Here is a 14,003-nt window from a genome sequence, read left to right as displayed (position 1 = left end):
ACATATATATATATATATGAAAATATATAATCCAGTATACCAATAATCCTAGCAAAAAGTCAGGAAAAATCTACTACATTCTGTAAATGTATTTGGGTTGTCTGTCAAAATCCCATAGTAATACTCTATTATAAAACCTAGAAGAATTCTTATTAAAGTCCATGGACAACACCACAACAAGATAAAGGTAAACAACCAGTTGAAAAATGAGCACAGGATATGTACAGACACTTCACCAAAGAAGACATTAAAATGGCCAACAAACACATGAAAACAACAAACACATCAAAATCCCTAGCTCTAAGAGAGATGCAAATCAAAACAACTATGAGATATCACCTCATCTCAGTAAGAATAGCAAAATTTAACAGATCAGCAAACAACAAATGCTGGCGAGGTTGTGGAAAAACTGGAACCCTTATTCACGGTTGTTGGAAGTGTAAAATGGTGCAACCACTGTGGAAGGTAGTATGGTGCTTTCTCAACAAGTTGCAAATAGAGATACCATTTGACCCAGCAATTGCACTACTGAGAATATACCCTAAAGAAACCAGAACTGCCACCCAAGCAGATATATGCACACCCATGTTTATTGCTGCTTTGTTCACAATAGCAAAGAGTTGGAAACAACCTAAGTGCCCATCAACAAATGGATAGAGAAGCTGTGGTATATTCACACAACGGAATGCTGCATTGAAAAACAAGGAACTCATGAAATACTATTCAAAATGGATGACCCTGGAGGACATTATGCTGAGTGAAATATCTCAGTCACAAACTGTTGTAAAATGTGTCTGACATAGGGGTTGGGGGAGGGGAGACTGAGAAAGATTGGATAAATTATGTATACTGCATTGAAACAGATGAGAGAGAGAACTGATTAAAAGATATATATGATTAGGTATTATTGTCATGACAGGAGTCCAGAATGAAGGCTGCATAGTGTAGTGGACTTGGGGGGGAGGGATAACAATGAAAGAATTTTTCTTTTCAAAGAGAAGAATGAACTGGAGGGGAGGGAGAAAAATGCAACAATGAATGAAAGTAAATCCAAAGTCTCTGTAAATTTTCATTAAAATTAAATTTTCATTAAAATTCATTTTTTAAAAAAGGATACAAAAAAGTCTATAAACAAAACAAAATAATTGTTTTTCACTACTTCTGTGTAATAATCCACTAGAAGTTGTAACTCTGAACTCTGCTCTATCCTGAGCCAATCTCACTGTCTCTGACACACCTACTACCCCCAATACCCCAGTTACTGTGTCAATCAATCTCATCCCAGGTTTTCCCCTCCTGTGCTGACCCTCAACTCTTCCAAGGATTATATCCTTCTCCAAAGACTTGTCCCTCCTGGCTACATTCCCAGAGTATGTCAGATGGAGACTCAAAATCCTTGCTTCCAAGGAGCAACTTGTTTTACCCTCTCCAGGACAGACCTGTTAGTTCTCTTGGAAGTCCATGGTATGTTCAATACTATTCTCCAGCACCACAACTCAAAGGCATCAATTCTTCTTCTGTCATCCTTGGTCATTGTTCAGCTCTCTGATGTATAGCAAGTAGTTACAAAAACCATGGCCTGGATCAGGTGCACCTTAGTCTCTAGACTAACATCATTGCTCTTCAGCACTCTGGAGAAGTCCCTGACAGCATATTTTCTTAATGCAATTCATCTTTTGATATGAAATGACCTTTTTCTTGTTGATGTACTGGAGTATTGTTATCACATATGTCATTGCCAAATATTTTTTACCATACTGTAGATGTCCTTTTTACCGTGTTGGAGAAGTTTTTTGATGTGCATGTGGATTTGATTCTCAGAAGGTCCCATTCATCTATTTTATTCTCTCCTGGGGATAGGCTTTTCATTATGCTTGAAAGTTTGTTTCTGCTGTAGATTAGGGCTTCAACAGTTGTTCCTAGCTTGTCATGGATTAATGTTACAGTCTTTGTTTTTACTCATAGGTTCCTGGTCCACCTTGAATTGGGTTTTGTGTCTGGCTTGAGGGTGTGAGTCTTGCAGATGGTTTTCCAATTTTGCCAACACAGTTTGTTAAAGAGGCTGTAATTTCCCCATTTAACTGATTTCATCTCCTTGTCAAAAATCAGTTGACCATAAGTGGATGAGTTGATTTCTGGATTCTCAATTCTATGCCATTGATCTATGTATCTATTGCTGTAGTAGGATCATACTATCTTGACCACCATGACTGTGTAGTAGGATTTGAGATCAGGGATCCTACCTTGTTTCTCTTTCAGTAGTGTTTTGCTTATTCATGGTCTTTTTCTATTTCAGATAAAATTAGAAATTGTCTTTTCTATCTCATCGAAGAATAGAATTGGTATCTGTTGTTGGGAGTTTTTTATTACTTATTCAATTTTTTTTTATTTTGTGATTTGTCCTTTCAAATATTCTATTTCTGTCTGAGTTTAGGTAGGGTGAGAGTTTTTAATAATTTGAATAATTTTTTTTTTAATTTTCAAATTTGTTGAAGTATAGCTCTCCATAGTATTCCATTTTTATCCTTTTTATTTCAGTTTGTTCTCTTGTAACATTGCTCATTTAATTTCTGACTCAAGTTATTTGTGTCTTTCTTTTCCTTTGTTAACTTGCCAGTGGTTTATCAATTTTATTAATCCTTTCAAAGAACCAATTCCTGGTCGTGTTGATAATACCAATTGTTTATTTTCTGCTCTTCTCTTTATTATTTGCTTCCCCCCCCCCAGAGGTGGTAGAGTTTGCTTGCTGTTCTATTTGTTGGAGGTGTTGGGTCAAGAAGTTAGTTTTCAGTCTTTCTTTTTTTTAACATTTGTTTATTCCTATAAAATAACATTTTATGCATGAGCAGAGAACTAGGCTGCTAGTCCAGCACTTGGTGTAACCAACTGGGGTGCAGGACCTTGAGTGGTCATCCCAGGAGGCTCCTAGGTGATGGCTGGACACAGTGTATGCAGACTTATCAAAAGACCTAGGCATTTCTTAGGTACCTCTCAAATAAAACAGCAAATATTTGCTGTGGTTTTAGGTAATGGGTCCTTGAGGAGGAATACTCAACATGAGGCCACTAAATTGACATTAGGACTGTTGGCTTTGGGGCTCACGCGTGGGCATGGTTGGAGTATTGGATCACTGTTAGCTTTAACAGCAAAGCTGGTTCATGAGCTCCCACATACAGCACGTATGTGAGCTTTGCGTGTCTTTGGGCTGGCAGCCAGAACTGTGTGCCATCAAGTCAGAGCCAACTCATAGCTGACCCTCTAGAAGGTTTTTAGAGGCTTTTATAGTCATGGTGGTCAAGATAACATGATTCTAATACAGCAATAGATACATAGAGGTTTTAAGTCACATGGGAGATTAGCCATCTAAGCCACCAGAGCTCTCTTATATAGAGAATTTAACATTGTTCTTGCTGTTGTGTGCTAACAAGTTGGAACTGACCCGAAAGCTGACCCTCCAGAGGGTTTTCAGAGGAGGAAATTGTCCATCCTTCTCCTGTGGAATGGCTGGTGGATTTTAACTGCATACCTTTAGGATTTCAGGATAGCTTTTTACTATTTGGCATAGGTCACTATAAAAAATGACAAGTCAGTGGAAATATGGGCAAAATATACTAAAGCCATTTACAGAAAAATGATTGAGAGATGACTTTTAAAATCTGCATAAGCTACCTAAGAGTAGTTCAAGGTGGAAGTTACCACTACAGTTAGCTAATAAGCTTTCACACTCCTCAGCTTTGCATGCAGGCTGTGCTTGCTTTACAAGCAGTCTTTTTTTCTGAAACATATGCATGTCAAGGATGTGCTCTTTCAAAAGGTCTCAGCAGAACAGAGACAGAAAGCCGATTAATGGTTGCCTGGGGCAAAAATGAGAATTGACTGTAAATGGGCATTCGAGGTATTTTGAAGCTCATGGAAATGTTCTAAAACTGGATGGTAGAAATGGTTGCACAATTCCACATTACTAAATACATTGACTTGTACTCTGGAAAACGGATGTGTTTTTTAGCTGGGGAAAAAAGGCCTGGACAAAGTGTTGAGATGATTTGACCCAGTAATTTTATTTCTGGCAAGAGATCCTAGGGAAATAATAGTACAACTCACGAGAGGAAAACAGACTAAGATATTCAAAGGCTTTTGAAAAACTTTTTCATGGAAAAATAAATTCACCAAAAATAGAATAGATACAGAAGCGTTTAAAAATGGCAGAGCATTGACCTGACATTGGCATGAGCAAAGCCACTTATTACCTATCACTCTGCAGAGGAGCTGTCCTTTGCTAAGTTCTCCTGGTTGAAGCATGCTCTGAACTCTAGTGTTTACAGACTGTCGTCATCATCATCATTGTCACTGTGTGCCACTTAATTGAGTCTGACTTATGGCAAGCTGATGCCTAATAGGGTTTCATAAGGAGCTCTGGTGGCCTAGTGGTAAGAAGCTGCCCTGGAATCTCGAAGGCATGCAGCTTGAACCCACTAGCTGCTCCATGGGAGAAGGATGGGCAGTCTCCTCCTACCCTGTTTATAACCTCTGAAAACCTACTGGGTTGGTTCCAACTCTATGGCAAAAAAAAAATGGTAGATTTTCAAGAGACTCCAGTGACTTAGTTTGTAACGAGTTATACTAATCCAAAGGTCACACCTCTCTGGCAGTTGTGACCCATCTTCCACCAAAGCAGAACGATGGGGATTCTCTTCCTGTGTGACTTACTTCCCCTGAAAACCTGCTTGGGGGTCAGCGATGGGTTGCTTCTCAGTGGTGCAAAACAACATAATCACTTAGTTGGCCTCAGACAACCTCTGCCTTTTTGTGCAATTCCAATTCAGAGTCCAGTTTCCAAGGAGAAAGGAGAAAGCCTGTGTTGACCTGGCTAGACTGCCTCCAAGGAATTCTTTACATGCCCTGCACCATCAGCGGGACTTGCTCCTTTAGTTTGCAGTGAAGTCTTTTCTTCCTTGTGAAAGGGGAGCTGTCTTTATCTCTTCAATTACCATTACAAGCAGGCAAATACAGAGCTGTAATATGGTCATCCGGGAAACAGCTTAGCCCTATGGAGATTTGGCAGTGGGACCATCTACCTGAAAACTAATTGTTGGAAGAGAAATTTAAAACTGGCCAGAATTTTTATAGCACTTAGATATTTGTAAACAATACAAAGTATCTCCTCCTCTTGTGTATGGTCTTATTTACCTATATAGTGAGCTGCTTGAAGGGTTGGCTCCTGAAATGAATTCATTTCAAACTCCTAGACATGTTATCTCATGTCAGCTTCACATTCAACCTCGGAGATTTTTATCCAAAAGAGGATTTATGTGAAAAGAATTGTACCATTTTTTTTGTTTGCTCTCTTTTACATTCAGGAAGAAGTCTACTCACTTACAGAATAATTTATTTACTCTTAAGTGATAGTATTTAGTGCACACTTTTAATCCACATCTCACAGAGACTTATCCAAGCTAAAATTTTAAGTAAATAATAGCAAATGTAACTTGTTTCTTTTATCATGAAATCAAATACATGTCTGAGGTCCACTCAGGGCTGTCAATCTTTCCCCAACCCCCTGAACATTTAGCTGCTGTTTTCAAATTATTCTTTTTATTTCAGAAAAAAATATATATCCTGAGATTGGAAAATTGACTTGTGTGGTCCTTTCGTTCTGTCCCCAAATGGCATCTATCTACCCAATCCAGCCTGAAGAAGTTGCTCTTAGCCAGTCTCCACAGCCCTGACCCAGCTATTCCTAACGCTTGGCTAAGACGGAATTAAAACCCAAGCTAAAGGAGTTAATGGGTTGTGCTTACTTGGCGACATTCTCATTTCAGTTGCTATCCGTTGAATCCAACTCAGGCCAACACAGATGTTTCAGAGTGGAAACACACTCCATAGGGTTTCTTTATGACTGAGCAGAAATTTTCACAACAGTGCGCTCATATATACCAGAGATCATAAAGACGGTGGCAGCCTGGGCATTTTTTTGTTCTGTTGTACCAGAGGTCACCATGTTTGGAAACCAACTCAATAACAACTAATAACAATGTATGACTTCTGTTGACTTGGTTTGGTTTCAGATTTCTGTTGTCGTTTGTCCTTCCTAATTTCAGGTAATGGGGAAAGTTCCAACAATTTCCATTAATAAGACAGAAGGTTGCCACGTATACCTCAGTGAAGACGCACTGGACTGTGAGATTGTGAGTGCCAAGTCGTCAGAAATGAACATCCTTGTTCCTCAGGACGGCGACTACGTAAGTACACTTGAACAGGCTACGAAAACTTCCTACACCTTCATTATTAACGTCCTCAGAGACTGGCTAACCAAGTGCCCAGCTATGAGCTTTTGGAATTGTTCACAGGCAGGACAGGAATTCAGAGAACTGCCTTTTACACCGCCTCTTCTCTCCTTAGTTGCTTCTCCTCTTAGTTGCTTGATTGATCCCTCTTATTCCTGGAATTATGACTACCTAGTGAGGGAGTTTTCTAATGATTGCCTTTATCAAGAAGTACCCCATGTATTATTTTGAACTCAGTATACTCCTTCACTGTCCTGGTTGCACAGAGATTAAGGAAATACTGCATGGTTTAGACTAAGAAAGATGTGTGTCAGGGTTGTATCCTTTCTCCGTACCTATTCAGTCTGTATGCTGAGGGAATTTTTTGAGAAGCTAAACCCTGTGAAGAAGAATAGGAGTGGAGGAAGACTCATCGATAACCTTCAGTATTCAGATGACCCAGCCTTGCTTGCTGAAAGTGAGGAGGACTTGAAGTGTTTACTGCAGAAGATCTAACACTGCAGCCTTCACTATAAATAGTGCCTCGATGTTAAGAATGCAAAAATTCTCACCACTAGACCAATAGGCAACATCATGATAGATGGGGGAAAAAAACTGCTACTTTCAACGACTTCATCTTACTTGGATCCATAATCAATACACTTGGTACCAGCAGTCAGGATATCAAGAGGCATATTGCATTGAGAAAGTCAGCAGTCAGGGACCTCTCCGAATTATTGAAGAGCAATGATGTCAGTTGCACTTGATTCAGACCGTGGTCTTTCAGTCACTTACTATGCATCTGAGAGCTGGACAATGAATAAGGACGGCGGAAGAATTGAACTATGGTCTTGGAGAAGAGTACTGAATATCGTGTGGATTGCCAAAAGAATAAACAAATATGTCTTGGAGAAGATGTAGCCATTGTGCTCTTTGGAGGCAAAGATGATGGAGCTTTGTCTCATATACTTTGGGTATGTTGTTCGGAGAGGCTGTTCCTCAGAGCGGGACGTCATGCTTGGAAAGGTAGAGACACAGTGAACCAGAGGACGACTCTCAACCAGGTGCATTGACACAGTGGCTCCAACAATCAGGTCAAGGGTGTGACAGATTGCGAGGATGGCACAGGGTAGGACAGGGTTCAGATTTGTTGTTCATAAGGTAACTGTGGGCCGTACTCACCTTGACAGCACCTAACAAAAACAACCGTCCTGCACCTAGAGGATAGACTCAGGAAGTTTGGAGGGGGAGCAGTAAAACGTATTTTTACTAGGCCTCCAGGTGATCCCAATGCCAACAGTCCACCACCAGCCCTTCTGAGAAACACCACATGGTTTTGCCACCATCAGTTTTCTTTTTCTCCTTTCCCAAAAAAAGGAGCATCGGCAGTATAGGCTTGTCTGATTGCTAACTCAGAGGTTGTTATATGCCATCAAGTCGGATCCGACTCATTGCTGATCCCCTAGCATGTTTCTAGAGGCAGTAAATCATACAGAATGAAATTGCCCATCCTTCTCCCTCAAAGCAGGTGGTGAATTCAAACCATGTGCCTTTGGCTTGGCAGCACAGCTCCTTACCATTAAGCCACCAAAGCTCCCTAATCTAAAGGTTGGTGGTTCGGATCTACTACTGCCACGAGGGAGAATGATGTAAATCATCCAAAATTATTTACATCCTTAGAAATTCCACAGAGGGTCACTATGAGTTAGAACTAATGGCAGTGGGTTTGTTTTGGGTCTAAAAGAAGCATGCAGGTATTCTTGAAAATGAAAAAGGAAGCATAAATTACATTTTCCTGCTCATGCAATATGGTAAATCTGGAGAGCTTACTAACTGTTTCTTCATGGACGTAGGTAAATAATTTCAGAGCTAATCCACTCATGTCCTGACTGCACTGGAACCCAAATAAACCACAGAAGGATGGGAGAAAGCCTGACTCAACAACCATAGCTTTGGAACGGACTCCATCTGTAGACACCTGCCAACACACAGGTTGATTTCCTTGGACAGTCCAAGGGCTGCCTCATGTTTCTCCGTTCCAACCAGTCAGAAAGTTCTTCAGCTCTATAGAGCCACTTGATGCATTTGGCATCTAAGGAGTCATCATTTCCGTTTAAGAGACAACACTCTGCAAGCATTGGACCATTCACTGCAAGGTACATAGAAATCCAACTCAGTTGGTACCAGCAGCCAGGAATTAAAAGATGAATTGCATTGGGAAAATGTGCTGTCAGAGAACTCTCCAAAATCAACTATGGATCAACTATGGAAAAGTACTGAAGAGCAACGATGTCAGGCTGAAGACTAAGATGTACCTGATCTAGGCCATCATCTAGGCGATTACATGCTATGCATCAGAGAGCTGGACAATGACTAGGGATGATAGAAAGAGAATTAATGCCTTTGGGCCGTGGTCCTGGAGAAGAGTATTAAATACACCATGGACTGCTAAGAGAGCAAGTTCAACATAGAGAGGGTGAAACCAGGCTGCTCTTTGGAGACAAGGAACCTGAAGCTTTATCTGACCTACTTTGGACATGTTGCAAGGAGGGACCAGTCCTTGGAAAGGGATGTCATGCATGGGAGGGTGGAAGGACAGCATGAGAGGAAGATGATCAGTGAGATGAACTGATTTAGTGACTAGGGTAATTAGGATGGGTGTGTTAGAGACAATAAGATTAGCACAGGATAGAGCAGGGTTTAGAGCTGTTGTACATAGGGTCACTATGAGTCGCAGGCAACTCGACGGCACATAACAACAACAACAACAACAACAACAACTCATCCTTTTATTTCCTGACTGCTGGTGCCAAGAGTGTTAATTGTGGAACTTAGCAAGCTGAAATTAACAATTCCACTCTCTTCTCCATCTATCATGGTATTGCTAATTTTATCTGTGGTAAGAATCCTCGTTTTCTTGATATTGAGCCTCAATCCATATTGGAGACTGCAGCAAATATTTCATGTCCTCCCCAGTTTCAACAAGCATGGTTGAGTTATCTCTATAATAATGCAAGTTGTTGATAAGTCTTTTTCCAATCCTGATGTCACATTCCTCCTCATAAATTGGACTATTAGTCAGCCATAAAGAGAAATACATTCCTCCCACATGTCACCCCTTGGATGAACTTAGAAACAGTGCTAAGAAAAAATAAGTTACTCAGCAAAGAACAAAAAGTGCCTGACTTCCCTCATATGAAATGCTTAGAGAAGACAGACAGATATGTAGAGACAGATTTTGTTAGTGGTGCCGATGGGGAAAATTAGGAGTTATTACTTGATGTTTACAGAGTTTCTACTAAAAACAATGAAAACCATTTAGAAATGGAGAATGGTATTGTTTGCACAACATGGTAAATGTCATTTATGGCACAGAATCATATTATCACAATTGATCAAATGGTAAATGTTTTTAGATGATGATGATGATGATGATGATAGATAGATAGATAGATAGATAGATAGATAGATAGATAGATAGATAGATAGACAGATACAGAAAAAGAGAGACAGACAAAGAGCGCTCAAGCTCTGGCCACCTTCTGTGCATCTTTGCTCATGTGGAACTGTGCTCCATAAGGATTTCAGTGACTGACTTTTCAAAAGTGGACCACCAGGCCTTTCTTCAGAGATGGACCTGTGAATCCAGACACTCAACCTTTCAGTCAGCAGCCAAGTGTAGTCAGGTGACCCAGGGTTCATAGTGATTAGGGACCAGCAGCCTCCACAGCACCTGGGAGCTTGTGGGACATGCAGATTCGTCATCCCTTCCCCAAACCTGCTGAATCCAAATCTGCATGTTGTCAAGATCCCTAGGTAACTGACGTTCAACAAACATTGGAGTTTGGTGGAGAATGATAGATAAGACAGGCTTGTCTAGGTTTTGACTGGAGCAATGAACATGGCTTAGTGGTAAGGATTTGTGCTACCAATCCATAGGCATATAGTTCAAATCAGCCAGCCTGCTCTGAGGGAGAAAAATGAGAGATCTCCTCCCTTACCTTTCACAGCTTCTGAAAATGCACTGGAAAATCAACTATGGATCAATTCTGCCTTAATGGTACCCAACAACAAGAAGCAACTACCTATTAGTGATATCAAGTTTGGCCACTTGCTTCACCTCACCTGGCCTCTATCTCATATAGATAGAATCTGAGTAAAGCCTAGCTTATCGGGTGGTTGCAGAGAGGTAACTGAGTTCATATATGTCCATCACTCAGAAGAATGCCTGATGTTTAAAGCGCACTGTCCCAGGCCTGGTCACACTTAACCTTTCCCTCCTTCCCTCTTCCACCTTCTTTCTTCTCTCTCACCCTCTCTCCCTTTTTCCCTTTGACTTTTAAACTTTTCATTGTAGTTTGAGTGAGTTTACTGAACAAATTGTTTCTATTCAACAGTTCACACGTCTTTTGTTTCCTGACATTGATTGCAGCCCCCACAGTATAACAGCACTCATTCCTTGCCTCTTGGAACTATGTACATGCTCTTCAACACAAGAGTTAGCTATGATACTCATTTGTGCCTTTGTAGCCCAGGTCATTGTTATTTTTAGATGCTGTCAAGTCACTACAACTCATAGCACCCTGTGAACAACAGATCTGTCAGTTTGCCATACTGTGGTGGCTTACATGATGCTCTGATGCTGGAAACTATACCACTGTTGTTTCAAATACCAGCAGGTCGCCATGCATGGTGGCAGAGCTTACAGACTAAGACAGACTAGAAGGAGGACTGGAAGTGCAAGAATGAATGAATGAATGAAAATCCAAAATCTCTGTAAATGTTCATTAAAATGAATAAAAAAATAAATTGTAATTAAAAAAAAGGAGGAGGACTGGCCATCACTTCTGAAATAATAGGTCTTCAAAGATCTGTTACTTGAACAAGAGTAGAACACTGGTGCAGTTCATAGTGCTCAGAAGTTTATAACTTTCTGGATCACATGAAATCAATTACAGCACAGAGCTTACAAACCCAAATCAAGCATATGTCTCTTTGAAATACCCCATTTTAATTTTTAAATATCTTCAGTATCCATGTAATTTTCAAATCACTAGTGCTTACATATCAGGATTTTGTTTTAAAATTCTGTTTTTGAAATTTAAAAATTCTGTCCGGTGCCGGTTACTTCTGCAGGGAGGTATAGAAGGCCTCATCAAAATCCAGGTTTGACCTGATAAACTTTTCCTAGACCTTCATGTAGCATTGTTCACATACAGACCTGTTTTCAAAAGGAAACCTCAATTTAGGGATGTACAGAAGTAGAGCCTTCAAGAGATTTGTAGCTCTTATAGGTAACACAATGCCCAATCGTAGCATCAAGCAGCTAGAACGGTCATTGTCTGAAACCCTAAAAGATTTTAGAGGCTCGATCTCTCCAGGGAGGAATGTTAAAATTAAGAGCCAGTAATATGGGGGAGGTATAAGTGACATCAGAACCAGAAAGCAGATATTGACATACATAGAAATAGTACTGTAGGCCCATGAGTGAAGTCAGAAGACTTGGGCACATGGGCCTGAATGACATGAGAAAACAGGGACCAGAAGGAGACCCGCCCACTAAAGTCTGAACTCTGTAGCGTCATCTCATTGGCTCAAGCTCAAGCCCCAAGGTCCACCCAGAGAAAGGGCCATAAATAGAGATTCACCTTACAAGCGGGGAGCCTTATCTCCTTTCATGGAGGAAGGTCTGTCCCTTTTGGATGTAACTTTCTAATAAATCTACCATTACTGTTTACCCTCAAAAAAAATTAGAAAGGGAAGCCTCTGTTGTTTACATAACTTTGTTCTTCTTCCAGAGAGAATTTCCTGTTCCTGAGCAGTTCAAGACAACGTGGGATGGATCCAAGTTGGTCACCGAACCTGCAGAAATTATGGCCTAGCCTCCAGAGAGACTGGGTCCCCCAATTCCATGAATCCCCCACCCCATAAAAAAAATTAAACACCAGAAGTTGCAGCAGCACCCACTGCGTTACTTTGCGCCTCTAGTATTTCTGTGCTGTGGACACAGCACTGTCTCTGGCATGGTGTGGTGGGCATCTTGAAGTGTTTCGTAGTTCCTCATGGTCTACCTTTGTGTGTGATTTTATTTCCACGTGACTTGTGAGCATTACTAATTTAAAGGGAAATAAAAAAAGAATGCTCCTCCCCTGGTCTTATTAACACAGTAACTGATAGCTAAAAATACTGCACGGTTTGCTTTCACTGTTGTTTAAACTACTAGTCAAAATAGAAAATCTTTGAGAGGCTACGATGTACATTCTTACCTTTAGGTAATTTCAGTATTTTGTAGTCATAGTGTATCCTGGAAAGTGTAACTTCCCCCCCCCAATATTAGTCACATATTCACCTTAATTAGTATAAATACATAGTAAATGTGAACTTATATTTCAACACATATTTTTTATTGATTTGCTTACAAAGTTCGTGTATATTTCACACTATTCTCATGCAATAACACATGTTTTTTAAAAAGGCAAAATTCCATATAAATGGCCAAATTTGCTTTCTTGGTCCTCGGAAGACTACTTTTCTTTATATCTATTTAAAGCTAAACATAAATTCTGATTACTCCTCTTAATTTTTTTTTCTGTATTATCACTTAAAAAACTTCCATGCATAAAGATTTTTATGCTAAAAAGCTGGGGGGAGGACATCATTTCCCTTCGTATGTAATACCTCATGATTTTGCTCGAAAGTTCAAGCTCCATCTTTCTTGTCCAGCTTTGAACCTCTAAATGATGTGTTTAATGTTCCACTTGCCAGACTTGCTAGCCAGCTCAAAAAAAGGAACATGAAAAAGCCATATATTACTTCTTCTAAAACCTAAGGAACTGTTGATTGGCATGGCTCGCTGTTCCTATTTCGTAGCCTTGATAGTAAATGCTTTCTCAACACGAGAGTGGTCGGGATAATTGTTTGTGTCTTTTCAGTCCATAGTGCAAAAAACTCTGGCAACTTCTTGGATCACTTTGTATCATTATCATGAATAATGCTTGCAGACCCAATTCAAGCATATATATTGTGCCTATTATAGCCTTTGGAATACACTGTTTCTGTTTTTTAAAATACCTTCTATATATTACTCAAATAACTCATGCTCATGTACTGAGGTTTACTATAAAAGTTTTGTCCATATGAATAATGTTGTGGCTTTAGTAAATAGCATTTTTCAACTGTAAACTTATTCCAAAATAAAGTAAAATTCTAATTGTTTGGATCCTATTATTAATTCTGGATGTTAATTCCTGACTAACACACACACACACACACCTAGTCCCACTATGATGTGCCCCATATTCATGTCAGATTTGAGGAGAGCAACTAAATCCTTCTGGTGGACTTAGAGAATTTGTCTAGCACTCTATAAGCTTCCAGATGTCTTTAAGATCAGAGAAAGGAGGGCGCTCTGGTGGCCTAGTGGCAAGAAGCTGCACTGCAATCCCAAAGGTGTGCAGTTCCAGATCCACCAGACACTCCACTGGAGAAGGAGAGGCAATCTCCTCCTGTGCCAGTCAGATCGGATGGATTCAACAGTACACAACATGGGGGAGTAAAAACATGAAGATCAGAGAGAGGAATTTGCAGTAGGAATTTTAGAATTCCACTTTTAAATTACCCTAATAGATGTTGTTAATATCCTAGAAAGTGGATTTATTTTATTGCGTTATGTGGATGCCACAACCCTGTTTGCTGAAACTGAAGAGGACCTGAAGCGCCTGCTGCAGAGTGTCAAGGACT

At 40.1% G+C, this 14,003-nt stretch overlaps 1 protein-coding gene across 1 annotated transcript in view; it reads left to right on the top strand.

Annotated features, from left to right (window-relative positions):
• Positions 1–12,145, top strand: part of CAP2 (CAP, adenylate cyclase-associated protein, 2 (yeast)) — a 199,606-nt gene extending 187,461 nt beyond the window's left edge. The window contains exons 11-12 of the mRNA XM_006888669.1: positions 6,099–6,239; positions 12,062–12,145. Of these exons, the coding sequence (XP_006888731.1) occupies positions 6,099–6,239; positions 12,062–12,145 (225 nt within the window). The remainder of the gene's footprint in view (positions 1–6,098; positions 6,240–12,061) is intronic.
• Positions 12,146–14,003: the final 1,858 nt, after the last annotated feature.

This window comes from Elephantulus edwardii, unplaced genomic scaffold, assembly GCF_000299155.1.
Source record: "Elephantulus edwardii isolate Elephantulus edwardi_28Jun2011 unplaced genomic scaffold, EleEdw1.0 scaffold00070, whole genome shotgun sequence".
Taxonomy (NCBI): Eukaryota; Metazoa; Chordata; class Mammalia; order Macroscelidea; family Macroscelididae; genus Elephantulus; species Elephantulus edwardii.
This window is presented reverse-complemented; position numbering and strand designations above follow the sequence as displayed.